The sequence below is a fragment of the Dreissena polymorpha genome, chromosome 14 (genome assembly GCF_020536995.1).
Source record: "Dreissena polymorpha isolate Duluth1 chromosome 14, UMN_Dpol_1.0, whole genome shotgun sequence".
Classification (NCBI taxonomy): Eukaryota; Metazoa; Mollusca; class Bivalvia; order Myida; family Dreissenidae; genus Dreissena; species Dreissena polymorpha.
Genome location: NC_068368.1, coordinates 47649272 through 47667154, shown reverse-complemented (window position 1 = coordinate 47667154; position 17883 = coordinate 47649272). Strand labels below are relative to the sequence as shown.

General features: G+C 37.3%; 1 protein-coding gene across 2 annotated transcripts; it reads right to left on the bottom strand.

Annotated features, from left to right (window-relative positions):
* Positions 1-233: 233 nt before the first annotated feature.
* Positions 234-15064, bottom strand: LOC127858532 (zinc finger protein 507-like). Of its 2 annotated transcripts, none has more exons than XM_052395736.1 (5): positions 15000-15064; positions 8436-10267; positions 6599-6835; positions 4701-6207; positions 234-4302 (listed from the first exon to the last, which is right to left on the bottom strand). In XM_052395736.1, the coding sequence occupies exons 2-5, from the start codon at positions 10222-10224 to the stop codon at positions 3072-3074; spliced, it is 4764 nt and encodes a 1587-aa protein (XP_052251696.1). In that variant the 5' UTR covers positions 10225-10267; positions 15000-15064; the 3' UTR covers positions 234-3071. The 2 variants fall into 2 exon arrangements, with proteins under 2 accessions (XP_052251696.1, XP_052251697.1); XM_052395737.1 differs by having other exon boundaries at positions 8436-10250; positions 15000-15063.
* Positions 15065-17883: the final 2819 nt, after the last annotated feature.

Here is a 17883-nt window from a genome sequence, read left to right as displayed (position 1 = left end):
ATTTCGGGTGGGGGAAGGGGAGTGGGGGGGGGGTTCTTGGGTGCGATGGTTGGACGGTATTTCAAACATAAAATATCAAAATAAATAGTTTTGTTTTTTAACCGTTAAAAAAAAAAAATTGGGAGGGGGTGGGGTGGGGGGGGGGTATAGTGTGAGGGTGTGGTGGTCATTTGTGAGATGATCTTAAAAAAAAAAAAATAGGGGGGGGGATTCGGGGGGGAAGGGGGGGGGCACGGGCGATGGTTTGGGTGGAGTCTATTGTGGTATGTCAGGTAAGAGTAGTTTTGTCAAAGTATCAATCAAATCTAATCATAAATAAAGAAGTTATGGCAATTTTAGCAAAATTTAATAATTTGACCTTGAGAGTCAAGGTCATTCAAAGGTCAAGGTAAAATTCAACTTGCCAGGTACAGTAACCTCATGATAGCATGAAAGTATTTGAAGTTTGAAAGCAATAGCCTTGATACTTAAGAAGTAAAGTGGATCCAAACACAAAATTTAACCATATATTCAAAGTTACTAAGTCAAAAAAGGGCCATAATTCCGTAAAAATGACATCCAGAGTTATGCAACTTGTCCTTTTACTGTACCCTTATGATAGTTTGCGAGTGTTCCAAGTATAAAAGCAATATCTATGATACTTTAGGGGTAAGGTGGACCAAAACACAAAACTTAACCAAACTTTCAATTTTCTAAGTATAAAGGGCCCATAATTCCGTCCAAATGCCAGTCAGAGTTACATAACTTTGCCTGCACAATCTCTTTACGATAGTTAATAAGTGTTGCAAGTATGAAAGCAATAGCTTTGATACTGTAGGAATAAAGTGGACCTAAACACAAAACATAACCAAATTTTCAATTTTCTAAGTATAAAAAGGGCACATAATTCTGTCAAAATGCCAGTCAGAGTTACATTACTTTTCCTGCACAGTCCCCTTATGATAGTTAGTAAGTGTTGCAAGTATGAAAGTAATAGCTTTGATACTTAAGGAATAAAATGGACCTAAACACAAAACTTAACCAAAATTTTCAATTTTCTAAGTATAAAAAGGGCACATAATTCTGTCAAAATGCACGCCAGAGTTATCTAACTTTGCCTGCCCGGTCCCCTCATGATAGTTAGTAAGTGTACCAAGTTTTAATGCAATAGCATTGATACTTTCTGAAAAAAGTGGACCTAAACGCAAAACTTAACCAAAATTTTCAATTTTCTAAGTATAAAAAGGGCACATAATTCAGTCAAAATGCACGCCAGAGTTATCTAACTTTGCCTGCCCAGTCCCCTCATGATAGTAAGTAAGTGTACCAAGTTTGAATGCAATAGCATTGATACTTTCTGAGAAAAGTGGACCTAAACGCAAAACTTAACCGGACGCCAACGCCGACGCCGAAGTAGACGCCGACGCCAAGGTGATGACAATAGCTCATAATTTTTTTTCAAAAAATAGATGAGCTAAAAAGGTACTAAAACAGTGTTGGTTTATATACATGCATACTTTCAGTATTTATGCAACAAAATAAAACTGTAGGCATATCAGAACTATACATTAGCTGTCTGAAAAAATGATATCATGAAGTAACTAGTAGAGTTCATTTATTAAACAAAATACTACAGACCACTTAATAGAGACCATGTGAAAATTGGACTCCATGCATTGTTCTCTCATGAACTCATGAATGCAAAGGTAAATCACTCTGTTGTTTCAAATTAAGATCGAGCAGTAATTCTAGTATCCAAAATGTTATAATATGAGATTCTTGTTCTGTAAATTCATGAAACATCGTTGAAACCTTAAAGATCTTGTTTTGTTATACTTATTAGCAACACATCATGTATGTTATAAACAAGTGTTTGGTTTTATGTAAAAATCTGAGATTGAGAATATTTTGTTGTCATAGTTCTGTACATTTTTAAACATAAAACCTACTGGTATTTACAAACAAAGTGCCAAATAATAACACACTGTTTACGACCCAATACAAAATATATGTGACTAATTGGTGCCGATATCAAATCACACACATGCAAAACAAGAGGCTAAGGAGCTCATATGAGACCCAAGGGTCAAAACAGAATTATTTTGCTAACTCAGGCTAGATATTAATAGGAAAAACTACTCTCCCCCCCCTGGCAGACATGTTTCTAAAATTCCAAGAACAATTTGTGAACTCTGCCTGGATATTATAAGAACAAATGTTCTGAGCAAGTTTTATGATGAATGGGTATAAATGTAACTTATTAACAAGGGTTTATTATAGCAATACAAGAAAAACTGGTTTTCCTTCTGACAGCTTTTTTTCTCACAAAATAGAACAATTTTCAGAGAGGCCAATGCTATCATACAATAGGATCAAATACAATTAAAATAAACGATAAAGCTTATATGGGTCTAAGCTGCCTCTTAAAAAATTACATGTACCTATTTGCAATGCGTTATTGATGAATGAAAAGTTATACATGTCACTATAAAATATAAGAAAATAAGTAGACCAAGATCTATATCGACATTAAACTTTTCATAAAAAGTAAATGGCTAGTAAAATACAGCAACACATAATGTAAGAGATAACATTAACAAACTGTGAGCAAGCACACAAACAGCTGCCTAATGATTTTTGCAGAAATATATCAGTAAGTTACCATTAAATCTCAAATTCATAGTAGGCTAAAATACTTAACTTGACATTTTACAGGTATAAATGATAACAAATCTTTTCTAAATTATTTAAAAAGCAAAACAAAATCATGCCATTATACTATAATTTTACAAAGTATCTAATATGCCATCATTTACAAAGTATCTAATATGCCATTAAAAACAAGGCTTAATTAATGGCTTTCTGAAAGAAGACAGGCATCATCAATAAAATATTATAATCCTAACATAGCTAAAGTTAAAACCACTATTTTTCAGCAGCATGTTTGACACAAAAACATTTGCGGTACATTACAGGTGCATGTATAATCAATAAGTAATCTATAATACACAGATTTCAGTGTTGAAATATACAACAAATAAATAGCTAAACAGAGATAATGCCACAACACTTGACAACACAACTCCAATTGTTCACTCATCCAAGTCCTCCTCCTCCTGGGACAGTCGCCCAGAGTCGCCAGTATCTGCCACCTCCAGCGTCATCTTGATCACGTCAGTATGCTCACCCATATGCAGGTTCAGTTCTGCCTTGTTGATGGTCTCAAAGCCACACTGACAGCAGCGAAACGTAACCCAGCAGCACGCCTTCGCGCTCTCGTCTAAATCTTGTCCTGTGAGATCCAGACCGTTCACCTTCATCTTCTCCATGATGAGATTTCTAAAGGACTCCACGTGGTCTTCATTGGTGTCAGAGACGCCTTTAAGACAGTCAAAGTCTATAGCTGCATTGATTACGTCATTGGTGAACTCGTAGCTGTAATGAAGGTCTGGGGCGTGTCTCCACATGTGTGACTTGAGGGAGGGCAGATGGTGGCACACATACCCACACAGGTTACACTTGTATTGCTCCAGGGGCTGGGCCACAAAGCGCTGATCGTTAACGTGACGTTTCATGTGAGACTTCAGACTGCGTATAGAAACGGCAACAAAACCGCACATGTCGCACTTCAGCGGTTTTGATTCGCCATGAACCTCTGAGATGTGTTTCCTTATTTGCTCTATTGTTCCATCAACATAGTCGCAGTATGGGCATCGTTTTGGTACAAGAACTATTGCTTTACCCATGTGAATTCTTTGGTGGTTTTTCAGCTCTCTCCTTCCATAACTGGTAAACTCACATTCATTACACTTAAATGGGCTAAAACTCTTATCAGCACAATCTTCACGAATATGAACTCTCATTTCCTGACTACTGGTAAACTCTGCATTGCATAAGTTACATTTGTAGGGTGGTTTGGACATGTGACCCTTCACATGCATCTTGTAAGTCACCGAATTACGAGTCTCAAAGTCACAGTAATCGCACATCATGATGTCCTGGTCATTATGCATGCGCATGTGAGCGCGCAACTGACTCTTGTAGTTGAACATGGAGGTGCAGAGCTTGCACTGGTACTTGCGCACCTTGCAGTGTTGTATCATGTGATCCTGCAGTGCCTCGCTGGACTCGGCTATCAGGTCGCACAGGGAACACTCAAACTGCTGCTTAGGCTTGTGTAGCTTCATGTGCTGGCGCAGGAACTGCGTGCTCTCGCTGGTATAGTGGCACAGCTTACAACGGTACTTCACCTCTCCTGCCTTCACAAACTCCTCCACGTTCTCAATACCGGAGGCAGGAGAGTTGTCTTCCAACGAGTTCTTTCTGCAGATAAATTTTCAAGCATGTCATACTGAAAATTGTTGTCCATCAATAGTATAACAATTTGTATGATCTTTGCCACTTCTACTTTTAGATATTAATTTATTTTTTTTATTAAAAGTGGACTTGATGAATGAATACAATGTTTATCATGTACAGTTTGTAAATTGTACAACTTAAGAACATGTCATTGAGGCTTCAATAAGGTTTTTTAGTAAGGAGCTAAAAACGAAAACTATATGAACATTAAATACTTCCTAGAACCACATGCAAAACTTGTTCACAGATTAGCGTAGCAACAAACTTAGAATATGAGAACAAAAGACCCTGGTGTAAAGTAAAACTTATAAGGAAACATTTCTTAATTGTCATTCTTAATTATTAAAAAAGCCCTGACATACCTGCTTCTGCGTTTGTACTGCTTTTTTGGCAAGGGCTGCACAGGTCTCTCCTCCTCCAGGTCAGACTTGGAGCGTTCCCTGAGCTGCTCAATCACCGCCAGCAGGGATGTTGATATCCCTGGCTTCCTCATACCAACCACCACCTCAGACTCACCAAAGCTGTTTGAATCCTCGTGACCAGGGGAGGAAGCATTTGAATAGTTCACTGAAGGAGGTTTAGAAGATGATTGCTGGTTCTGTGGGCAAGCTGGGTTGAAATTGGGGCCCTTCTTTAACAAGGACAGCAACGTAACTGCAGAATCTTCCCTCTCAAGTCTGGCTTTCTTGGGTGCAAGGCTATCTAGAAAGCCATTTGCAAACTGGTGTAATCTCTTTCTGCCATTTTCCACTGCATGCTCACTGCTGGAGAAAACCCCACTGGAGGAAGAATTGTCCTGAGAGTGGGTTGCTATGGTGACCTCAGTGAGCCCGGAGTCAGGGGAGTGAGCGCACACACGGGGGCTGTTCTGCTGGCTCTGCATGCAGGTGTAGCTGTCACTGCTTGACTCCAGGTTGTTCACAGTTTCCACGACAACGTTCTGTACAACAGGTATTGCTCCAGAAAGTGTCTCTGACTCATCAATTGTAAGTTTTCTTTCCTCTTCCTCCTCCACCTCATCACATACTATTTCATTCGTATCTGACAGTACCACTGTATAGTTTATTTTATCTTCATCGCTGGGCACTTGCTCAGGCATTGGCTCCACGAAGGGTTGGTCAGTAGTTTGCTCAGTATCATTGTTCTCTGTGTCACTGTCTGAAACACACTGGGTTTTTTTTGCAATCATTTTTGCCAAAAAGGGCGCAACATTGCTCACAAAGCTGGGTGTCTTCTCATAAATAACCACAGATGGGAAGTTTACCTGCTTTGGACCCTTCTCACTGGCACCTTCAGCTTGCTGTGAGTTCTCCAACTCAGTTACTGCTCTACTGACTTCATCTATACCACTGGCATTTTTACATACTGGCAATTGTTCATCTTCATACACACTCAGCGGCCCATTCTGGAACATGGGGTAGTTGACGTTCTTGTTCCCTGTGTGCCTCCAAATGTGTGCCTTGACCGTCCTCTGGGAGTCGCAAGTGTATCCACACAGGGTGCATCTGAACCTTCCAGCAGTTCTGTCATGAATAAAGCCCGTATTAGGATTTGAACTTGCCACAGATTTGTCTGTTGTGTCAAGGTAATACACAACATTCTTTTCTGGTACTTTGGTTTGTGGAGTTTTTGCAAGAGGGACACTACTTTGTTTCTGTGGAACGCTTGATTCAATAGCTGACACGACTTCATGAGACGTGTTCTTTGCACTTGGTGAACTAACACAGTCAGTGAACACCAGTCTGGGAGGTGGGGATTTCTGGTTCTCTGGTGGCAGTTTGGCTGGAACGGTCAAGGTTGACCCACCAATCTTTGAACCTGACCCATCTTGGACAACATCTGATCCTTCCCTAGAGGCTATGGTTGTCACTGAAATTATAATAACTATGTTACTTCTATAATACTTCAAACAATTTTGTGCTTAAAATGGAAAATAGTAGATATAAAAATACAATGATAAAATTTTAAGCATGGTTTTAGATATTTTGACCTATGTCTTGGGAGAACACAACAAACCTGCGTATATGTAAAATTCTTGTTCAATAATAAACTTTTCCCTTTACCATAATTTGTACTTAATTAAATCTGATAATAGCAAATAAAATTGCCTATCAATACTGCAAAATCAACAATATGAATAATAAATAACAATAACACAAAAAAACTTGTTGCACAGGGTTATTCACAAAATTTGTTGTTGAAAAATAGGTGAAGGGTACAAAAAGGATCTTTAAAAAACAAAATGACCAAAAATTTTAACCTGTAGAGTCTGATGTTCTCGAGCCACCAGGCTGTGAAGGTGCTATTGTTGTGGTAGAAATGTTCAACTGTCTGCTAGCATTAATAGCGCTGGATTGAGCCTGTTTCACTTGGTCCAGACTAATTGGCAAAGCTGTGATGGTCTGTACAGGTCCACCACTGTGAGCAAATGGGACCACCCTGAGACCAGAGTGGATCTTATCACTATCAGTCGATGTTGGCTGCTTTGCAACAACTCCTGAAATGGTTTGTTTAAAAAAACGTTTTTGCATCTCACTATGATTCAATGACAGTGTTATTACTATTAGCGAGAACGAATATGACAAAGTCATATTAATGTTGAACAGTTCACACATTCACACAAACTTATAGTGACTTAGGTTTGACCAGTGTTCATTTACCCGCAACAACCAACTGGCTTCGGATATGGCTTTGGAAGAAAAATTCCTTGCAACTTGAGTAAGAAAATTTAATGAAAATGGAATATGACAATGATAATGAAAAATTTTCTGTTGAACTGTACATGTATGAGACGGAATTTAGATATTGTCAGTCAGATTTTTCTGAATCTGACTCGGACAGTGAGGCGTCTTTTGCCGATGCTCAAGATTACAATTCTGTTGGGAATACTTTTATTGTTTAATGCGCATGCTGTGAACAAAACACAATTTTAATTCATATTATTGATTGTAATTCTACAGTGCATTGAATACGAGTACATTGTAAGGTGACAAATTATGGACACAGAATGGATACAGTCTAACCTGCCTTAGCAACCACCTTTGAATAGCAAACCCAGTCCATAACGACCACATCGATTTTCTCACAAACGATTTCACTCTATATTATACCTGCAAATAACACCTACTTGCAAACAACAACCAGCGACTGCCATTTTAATTCCCAAAAGTCCATTTTGATAGCTTACAACAACCACTTCAATCATAACACTCAATGATTTCACAAATTCAATAAAACAATTGCCTCCATGATGCTGTGATAGTCATTTAATAAACATCTTACCAGAGCACACGTCGGACACCATGGAGATATTGGCAAGAGACAGTTTACTAAACTCGATAGTTTTTTGTCTATATAACAGACATTGCTAATTGGTAGCCATCTGCTTTTTAATGAAATTGACAGTTTGTCGAAAGTATCAGAAATTGCTTTTTTATTTTTGTGGCTACCATGCTTTCAATAATCTTAGGATATTTGTATCTATAAAATAGCATTTTTCATTATAAACATGAAGTTCACCTTTAATGATTCATTTTAAGTAAATAACAAGAGATGTGTTTGTCAGAAACACTATGTCCCCTTCTGCGCCGCTTTAAAGCTTTATATTTGACCTTTGACATTAAAGGATGACCTTGACCTTTTACCACTCAAAATGTGCAGCTCCATGAGATACACATGCATGCCAAATATCAAGTTGCTATCTTCAATATTGCAAAGTTATGGCAAATGTTAAAGTTTGACGCAAACAAACAAACACACAAATCAACAGACAGGGCAAAAACAATATGTCCCCCACTATAGTGGTGGGGGATATAAAAAAAACATGGTAGTTTAAAAAAATGTTGACTACTTTCTTAACCACAGGTTAGGAAGAATTATTAATTAGAGCAGTTGAAAAAGGACTTTATGTGCTTCAAAAAGAATGATGCAATGCAGTTTTTTTTGCTCCAGAGAAGAATAAGTTAATTGCAATTTTCTTGCATGTAATATCAGAATTATACATCAATTGAAATCCCTGCCAATGCCCAACACACTGTTAATAGTCTTCATTGCATGTGCCAACCCAGACACCAACAAAACTATCAGGCTAGTTTTACCTTTACTGGATTGTGCAGCTTTAACAATAGTTGACACCACTGGTCTGCTGGCCGACTGCAAAGCCGACGTAACAGTTGTCAACGCCCCCTGTACAGCTGCATTCTGAAGGGTTTTCAGTAAGCTTGGATCTGTCACTGGCACCAGGATAGGTGAATTCATGTCAATCTTAGCATTACCAACATTTCGATGCATTGTTTGGTTGCTGTTGGTAACAGGTACCAGAATTGGGGCCTTCGGTAGGGGTGTTAATGTTTCCGATGGTAGGTCTGTGTTGGAGGACTGAGATGAAGATTTGGTAAAGCTTTTGCTTATCTGCTGGACATATTCCTCTCCAAACTGTGTTTTCAGATGCTCCAACATGTGTCTTTTCACTACTTCAGAGTCTTGTGCAACAAAGCCACATTCAGAACACTTGATGAACAGAGGTTTCACCAAGGCAGGCTGTGAGACTGCTGACAAACTTTGGCCTGAGCTCCCATTATGTATGCTGCTGGAGAATTTGATGTTCGCAACTGACACATCAGTAAGCTTTTCACTTTTAGGAACCGCAGCCACCCCAATTACCTTAACCGGACCTCCATTGTTAATTTGGATTAGACTATCTGATAAACTATGCGACTTGGCATGATCTCTGAATGCCACAGAATCAGCTGATTGAAAGGGACATCTGTCACATTTGTATATAACAAGTTTGGACATGTGTTTTTCATTAAGATGCTTGAGAATGTCCGGTTCATTTGCTGCCACATGGTCACACAAGTCACAACCATACAGACGCTCAGTGTCATGTTCCTTCTTCAAATGCGCGTCAAGTCCGTTCTCTCCGGAATCATATACAAGCACTTTGCACAGAGGGCACTTAACAAGCCGTTTCGAGTTATGGAGCTTCACATGGTTTGTCAGGTGACCTTTCTTTCTGAAGGTTGCGTTACACACTTGACACTGGAAAGGCCGTTCATCAGTGTGTACAATTAAGTGTTCACGCAAGGCATGACTACGTTTGCCAGCATAGTCACAATATGGACACTTGAACGGGCGATCATTACTGTGAACTAGATGTAAATGTTGCTTCAGATAGTTTTTGTTGTTGCTGTAATAGTCACAAAAGTTGCACGGGAACAACTGTTCTGTAGGTTTGGTGGGCGAAACTGAGGTAGACAATTGCTTATGGCCTGCTTCATTTACATTCTTTAAACTAGTAACAGAAGACACAGTTTTTGCATTTGGAACAATCTTCTCAATGTTGTTTGCACCCATAATTGCCACTACTGTATTTCCTGAACTTACACTACACGTGGATACAGGCAAGAATTTTGCCATGTTAGATACACTAACATACCTTACAGGCATCTGATTACTTTGGTCCGAAATGTTTAAATCATCTACCATTGAGCATGATGAAGACTGAGCATTTGATGATAAACAGTTCTGAGATTTGTCATTACCTTCTTGAAGTTTTTTAAGAATAAGAGATTTTGTTTTATGTGAGACGGTCACTGAAGTAGTGCCTGGTTCTTCAGGTTCAGATCTTACAAAATTGAATTTTACAATGGATCCTAGAGATTCTTGTTTTGTTACAGAAATACCACTCTTTTGACTATCCTGACTGTTTGCTTTATCTGCTTCATTTTCTAAATCAGATTTCTCTTCATCAAGTTTTGAGACAGCATATTTAAGGTCTTCAAGCACTTTCAGGAACAGTCGCTGCTCATCTGAAGAGGCCTCATGACTCTGAGATTCAAACCTCACATGATGTGATACAGGCTCAGTTTTGGATTGGCTTGCCATTGCAGAGACATTCCACGAGACCGAACCTGGAAGTCACAACAGTCTGAAAATGAAATATACAAAGATATACATGTACCTTATTTCCTTAACTGCTTAATATTTTCGTTGGTGCTTGTATACATTTGAGTAATAAGTACTTGATGCTAAATCAAACTGAACACTTCTTTTTCCAAAATAGATGGGATGTAAAATCAATACTACATGTATATCTTGGCTTTCCAAAAGGATACTAAAATATCTCATTTCCTACTTAATTCTCACATTGGGCAAATTGGGTACCATGAATAATAGAGCGCTAAATACTGGCACTACACGATTTATTTATTATATTTCTTTACATCTGAATGGTTGGAGCATGGGATCCCAGCATTCCAGGATTGATTACTTCTTGAGAACATTTGATTTTTTTTTCAAAAACTTTGTTTAAGACTATTCCAAATACTGTCGATAAAAGTCTGTTTTTCTTAATATGACAACTATGTTAAAGTGTGTGAACAAGTTTCATGAACAAAGCAATTATTTCCCTTTATGTTATTATCCTTAGATATGAACGTATATAATCCTGGTAATTTTAACTGTCCATTAATTTCGATATACCCAACCAACAATAAGTCTGTAATTTTAGTATTATATTGCATTCTGACATATATCCAGCAATTATTAATATTACAACATTCGAAAACAAGGATATCTGTAAAACTGATGGATGCTCCCCAATCATGCTTTGTCGATAAATGGATTTATTGTGTTGAAAAAAGTGTGACCTTGAGAATATCTATTATAAGCCTCGGGGACCTTGACCTTGACCCAAGTGACCTTAAACCTCATCAAAAGGTAGAGGTCCATGCAAGGTACCTAAAAGCCAAATATGTAAAAGATCATTGAAATATTGAAGGCGCTTTGAGAAACTGTAAGGAAAGTGTGACAGAAAAAATCTATTACAAAAAATGTATTAGCCTCGGTGACCTTGACCGCAGTGACCTCAAACCGCATCAAAAGGTAGAGATTCATGTAAGGTACCTACATGCCAAGTATGTAAGAGATCGGTAAAATATTGAAGGCGCTGTGAGAAACTGTAAGAAAATTGTGATGAAAAAATCTATTATTAGCCTCCGTGACCTTGACCGCAGTGACCTCAAACATCATCAAAAGGTAGAGGTCCATGCAAAATACCTACAAGCCAAATATGTAAGAGATCGATAAAATATTGAAGGCGCTGTGAGAAACTGTAATAAAAGTGACTGAAAAAATCTATTTTTAGCCTTGGTGACCTTGACCGCAGTGATCTCAAATCTCATCAAAAGTTAGAGGTCCATGCAAGGTATCCTCATGCCAAATATGTAAGGATTTGGTAAAATATTGAAGGCTCTGTGAGAAAGTGTAAGAAAAAAGTGACGGAAAAAATATAATATAAGCCTCTGTGACCTTGACCTTGACCCAAGTGACCTCAAACCTCATGAAAAGGTAGAGGTCCATGCAAGGTACCTACATGCCAAATATGAAAAAGATCGGTGAAATATTGAAGGCGCTATGAGAAACTGTAACAAAAGTATGAGAAACTGTAAGAAAAAAGTGAAGGAAAAATATATTATTAGGCTCGGTGGCCTTGACCTTGACCCCTGTGACCTCAAACTTCATCAAAAGGTAAAGTTCCATGCAAGGTACCTACATGCCAAATATGTAAGAGATCGGTGAAATATTGAAGGCGCTATGAGAAACTGTAACAAAAGTATGAGAAACTTTAAGAAAAGTGTGAAGGAAAAAATCTATTATTAGCCTCTGTGACCTTGACCTTGATCCCAGTGACTTCAAACTTCATCAAAAGGTTCCATGCAAGGAACATACATGCCAAATATGTAAGGGATCGGTAAAATATTGAAGGCGCTATGAGAAACTGTAACAAAACAAGAAATGTGTTTGTCGGAAACACTATGTCCCCTTCTGCTCCCCTTTGAATTATATTTATTTTTTACCTTTGACCTTGAAGGATGAACTTGACCTTGACCTTCCACCACTCAAAATGTGCAGCTTCATGAAAACGCCGCTTTGAAAAAGTGTTTTTTTTACCTTTGACCTTGAAGGATGACCTTGACCTTTCACCACTCAAAATGTGCGGCTCCATGAGATACACATGCATGCCAAATATCAAGTTGGTATCTTCAATATTGCCAAATTATTCATAAAATGAGCCATTTTGGCCACATATACTTGACCTCTGACCTTGAAGGATGACCTTGACCTTTCACCACTCAAAATGTGTGGCTCCATGAGATACACATGCATGCCAAATATCAAGTTGGTATCTTCAATATTGCCAAAGTATTCATAAAATGAGCGATTTGGCCACATATATTTGACCTTCAAGGATGACCTTGACCTTTCACCACTCAAAATGTGCGGCTCCATGAGATACACATGCATGCCAAATATGAAGTTGCTATCTTCAATATTGCAAAAGTATTCATAAAATGAGCGATTTTGGCCACATATATTTGACCTCTATTAAAAGGCTCTAACCTTGAAGGATGACCTTTAACCACTTAAAATGTGCAGCTCCATGAGATACACATGCATGCCAGGGGTTTTTCAGCACTGTCTGCGCCTCTGGAAAACGGAAGCGTTCCCAAAGCAAACGGACCTGTCCCAAACCGAAATTATTAAAAAAAATCCCAATTTCAAAAAAAAAAAAAACAAAAAAAAATGTTTTTTTTAGAAAGAAGTGTCTTATGACTTATGATATATAAGAAAATCAATGTCCAACTGATGTGTATCATACCAACAAGCACTGCTGTGGTTGAGCGAGGATTCAGCAACATGAACCTGCTGTGCTCCCCATTATGCAGCACATTCACACAAACCAAACTTACTCATCTGATGCTTACCTGCATTGAAGGTCTAGATCTGAATGCCAAAACATTGGAGGAGCTGTGTGATGCTTTCAAAAACAGAAAGCAGAGAAAAATTATACTGTAACTTGTGTGACTAATCAGTGTTTGTTTTGGTAAAAAATATCTGCTATAAGTTTTTGACTGTACAGTTCTTATCTCAGAGTGTAACTGTAACTGAAAAACAAAATTTCAGTACTTGAATAAACGCTGAGCAAGCCCAATATTGCATGTGTTTATAATATAAAGAAGACAAAATAACAAATAAAAACAAATTTATTTGTTAAACCACTGACTTATTTAAGCATGATAAATTCACAATGTTTTCCCAAAATGAGCCGTTTCATCGAAGCAAAAATTCCGAAAATGGATTATTTTGTCGATAAAAAATTTCCAATTTGGTCAGACTCATTTTCCCAAAATAGGCAGAAAAAACCCTGCATGCCAAATATCAAGTTGCTATCTTGAATATTGAAAAAGTTATTGCAAATGTTAAAGTTGGAGTAAACAGACCAACGTACAGACCAACAGACAGGGCAAAAACAATATGTCCCCCACTATAGTGGGTGGGGGACATAAAAATGTGACGGAAGTAAGGACAAACTGGCAACTGCATGTATATGCTCCCCATATATATATATGGGGAGCATAAAAACCCTGTTCATGTTGATTAAAATCCACCAAAACGAGGATCTTGTTCAAATTATACTTTCAAATCCATGTAGAAAATTGCATCAACCTTAACCAACCATCAAGGGACATGTGGGTCGGGAGGGGGTAAGTGAATTGTAAGTCAGTTTGGTCGCATTGCCCATATACCATAAACACTAACCTAGATATAAGCCTATTATTAAAGAAAATTGACACTACATTAAAGGGATCTTTTCACGGTTTGGTAAATTGACAAAATTGAAAAAAGTTGTTTCAGATTTGCACATTTTCTGTTTAGTTATGATATTTGTGAGGAAACAGTATTACTGAACATTTGCCGTGATCTAATATAGCCATTATATGCATCTTTTGACGATTTAAAAACTTAAAAATTATAAAGCGTTGCAACACAAAACAATTGAATAATTTGGAGAGTTCTGTTGTTGTCGTATAAATTTGTGAAACTACCAAGATTGCTTGTATAACGTATAAAATACGCGTTTTGTGTATGCTTGGCAGGATAGCTCAGTTGGCTAATGCGTTTTTACTTTAGGATTCCGGGGGTCACTGGTTCCAGCCCTGCTGCTGGCTACTTTTTTTTTCCTTTTTAAAATTTTATTTTTGATTTTTTACTGGAGCTTTTGAAATTTAATGCTTACATTTATCAATATAAAACATTTAATGACAAACTTCAAAACATGCCAAAATCTGTGAAAAGGCCCCTTTAACACAATTTGTGATAAAAAAAACTTAATTGATGGATGGCATAAATCATACTAGGGACCCAAAGGTCCCTGATCATACCCAACATCGCACGATTACACGTGCCATCATTATGTGTGTAAATGTGTACGCATGAGAAAGTTCAACTTGAACGAGCGATTAGCATAACTGATCACGTGACCTAACTGAATAAGGTCATGCAATCCTATTATTTGAATTTACTTTAAACCGCGAGCAAATTTCAAATACACTGTGCAAAAACAAAGAATGGTGGCACGACGAGCAATGCTCGCGTTAAACTTGTTTGCGTTTTATTCAAACAGATAAGAGGGTAAAACTAAAAGGACGCGCGCGAAACGCGGTGCGAATTGAAAGCCACGGAATGGAACCTTGCCTGGCACATTTCTAAAACAACTTTTAACCTTAACTTAAAGAAAGACATGCGTAAAAATATGTTGTTCAACTTTTATAATGCATCATAATTCGAAAAATCTCAAAGACAGACGTCTTACATACATCGATGTCGTCAAAACTCGTGCTGAATTTTCACAACATGCAACATGGCGAAACTACATGATCACGTGACATTCTTGTACACCAGACAAAGTCACATGGTCTGAACTATCGTTTTGAGTGAAAACGCGTCTTTTATTCAAATATTATATTTAATCAAAGAAATTATTCACTATACTGAAATATATGTAAAATTCACTGTGCGACAGACATATATATAATTCAGGATAAAAAATAAAATTCAATATGAAACTGGGAACCACTTCACCGGTGCTCACTTCCGGTTTTGCCACGTCCAAGTTTAACTTGATAAACAAACGAATTTAAAGATGTCCGAGAAGCTAACCAATGTGATTTCCAAATTTTACGATGAGTATTACAACAGTACTCCGAAGAGACTTAAAATCGTGGACGCATACCTGTTTTACGTTTTCCTGACAGGAGTTTTTCAGTTCCTGTACTGTGCATTGGTTGGCACATTCCCCTTCAATTCCTTCCTGTCTGGATTCATCTCTACCGTCGGTTCATTTGTCATTGGAGGTGAGATGTATTAACAACATTTCAAAGTCCTTGTCATCTTAATTGATCTTCAATTTTTATACAGTGAATGGCAGAAGGCATATGCTGGTCAGCTCAGTTGGTAGTTCTGGCTACCATAACTTTAAACGCGCTTTTTATGATTTTTGACTGGCGCGACATTATGGTTATGGACCAACCCCATTAGGAAAGTCAACCAGAAAATCCCCAAAAGTTGACAGTTAACAAAGACCGGTCCAAAACAGCTTTTAAATGCAGTTATTGGCCCAAATCAACCACTTGATTGGAAAGATTGAAATTTTTCACATTTAACTGATATCAGAGCTCATGATAAGGGCTGTACAGCCGTAAATACGCCTTTTTCATGAAGATTACGCATTTATTTTTATAAACTGGATGTATAATTACAACATTAATATCCATTTTACGCAATTACGAAAAAAATCTGGCCGTACCAATACGTCTGTGTCAGCGCGGCATGATTTGTTGGTATCTAACCTAACGGCGCTTTTCGTAAATATAAATTACCGAAAAGTTGTAGACTGGGTTCATATATTATTGTCTTTTCTGTCGCGTGATTTCCTGTAACTTGTAAATCTGTCAAAAACATTATGTCTGCGCGCAATGGAATGCAGGCTTAACCGAAAGCGGTTCAAAACAACACTTTGTTGTTATATAATTACTACATACGGTGTCGTCTAACCATCCTGACATTAAATCTGATAAACCCAGAAGAAGAAATTGTTGCCCCAATATTAAACGATTTGATTGCATCGGTGGCTTAAAACATTAGAAAACAGGATGGGAAACGGACGAGACAGTGAAATAAGTGTTCATTTACTTAGCTTATTAGTTGGCTTGTGTTTTCTTGTCAAGAAAAATGAAGAAATAGTATTAGTCATGAGTTTTAATGTGTAGTTGTATTTGCATCATAATTAAGAATGGAAAACCTAATACAGAAACTGTTTCAGAAGCTACATATATTTATTATAATTGCTGCAAATGTTTCTGTTAAGTCAGTTATACACCCTTCAATATCCAAAAACACAGGTAGTACATTACTACCTGTATTTTTGGATATGGAAGTACAGGTACTAATTGATTTTAAGTGTTACTCTTTTTCTGTCTGTCATTGGCAGTACCGTTACTAATTTCACAATTCCTTATCTGGAGCTCTGTGATATATTCTTTCACAAAATACTATCTTAAAAATTAAAAATTTATCTAATCTGCTCTTACATATCGAGAAAAACAGCGATGTGACAGACTTTATTGAAATGCGAATCTCCCGAGATTTAACGGTCATATGACAGTATTTCTATTTTTAGTAACATACCATGTGCACAAGTGTTTTCAAATTGAGAATGACATTTCCCGGTATTTTAGATTATTCTTAACAAATTGTTGTGTAAATACAAACTCAAAGTAAATATTATTTAAAACTACCATATTCACACTGAAATCAGATTTATATGTTGTTAATCACAAATAATAGATTTCAGAAAACGAAAGTAATGTTTACAATTTCAGCATAAAATGTCAAGGTCGATCCGAAAGTAACCAAATGAAAAATTGTCACGTGACAAAGCAACAATGGCGTCAAAATTGTGAATTTCAGACTGATGAGAGTTATTTTCATCTATTGTAAGATGCATTTGAAACATTTGAACCTTAAAATATTCCTCGATGCAGTAATTTATATTCATTCACCAATATATGTAGAAATGTATCCAATAAAATGAGTATTCTTTGATTTATAGCGTGACATAAATATGTTACGACTCTGGTTGACTTTCGATACGGGGTTGGCTTCAGCGTACAGGTATTTCAATACTATATAAACTGTACGCTGAAGTTTCTTTAGCTACTCAGTTGGTAGAGCACTGAACCTCAGTCTACAAGTTAAATTATTGGGGATTGAACCCACAGGTACTTGAAAAAAAAATGTTGGTCCTTATATATATATATAATAAAAGTAAAGGTATCCAACGATGATTTCACAGGTGTATTGAATAACACAATGCAACAGCATAAAAGATCAAACAATGTACACATATGTCATCGTGGTTGCCAGCAGGAAGCGTCCATCTATGATAAAACACCTTTTATTTGATGAAAATCCACCAAGTATGTCCAAAACAGCTAAAAGATTCACAAATATGACACCAAAATCAACGTGTGTAATTCCGGACGTCCAGCTGTCAGTAACGAATGAAGGCGATTTTCAGTCTATTTTTCTCAATAAAACTAGAACTTTGCTACAAACTCCACGATCTTTTTTCATTTACTAAAATTCCCTTCGAAATACATTGTTAATAATGTATAAGGATATTATGCACATCTTTTCATT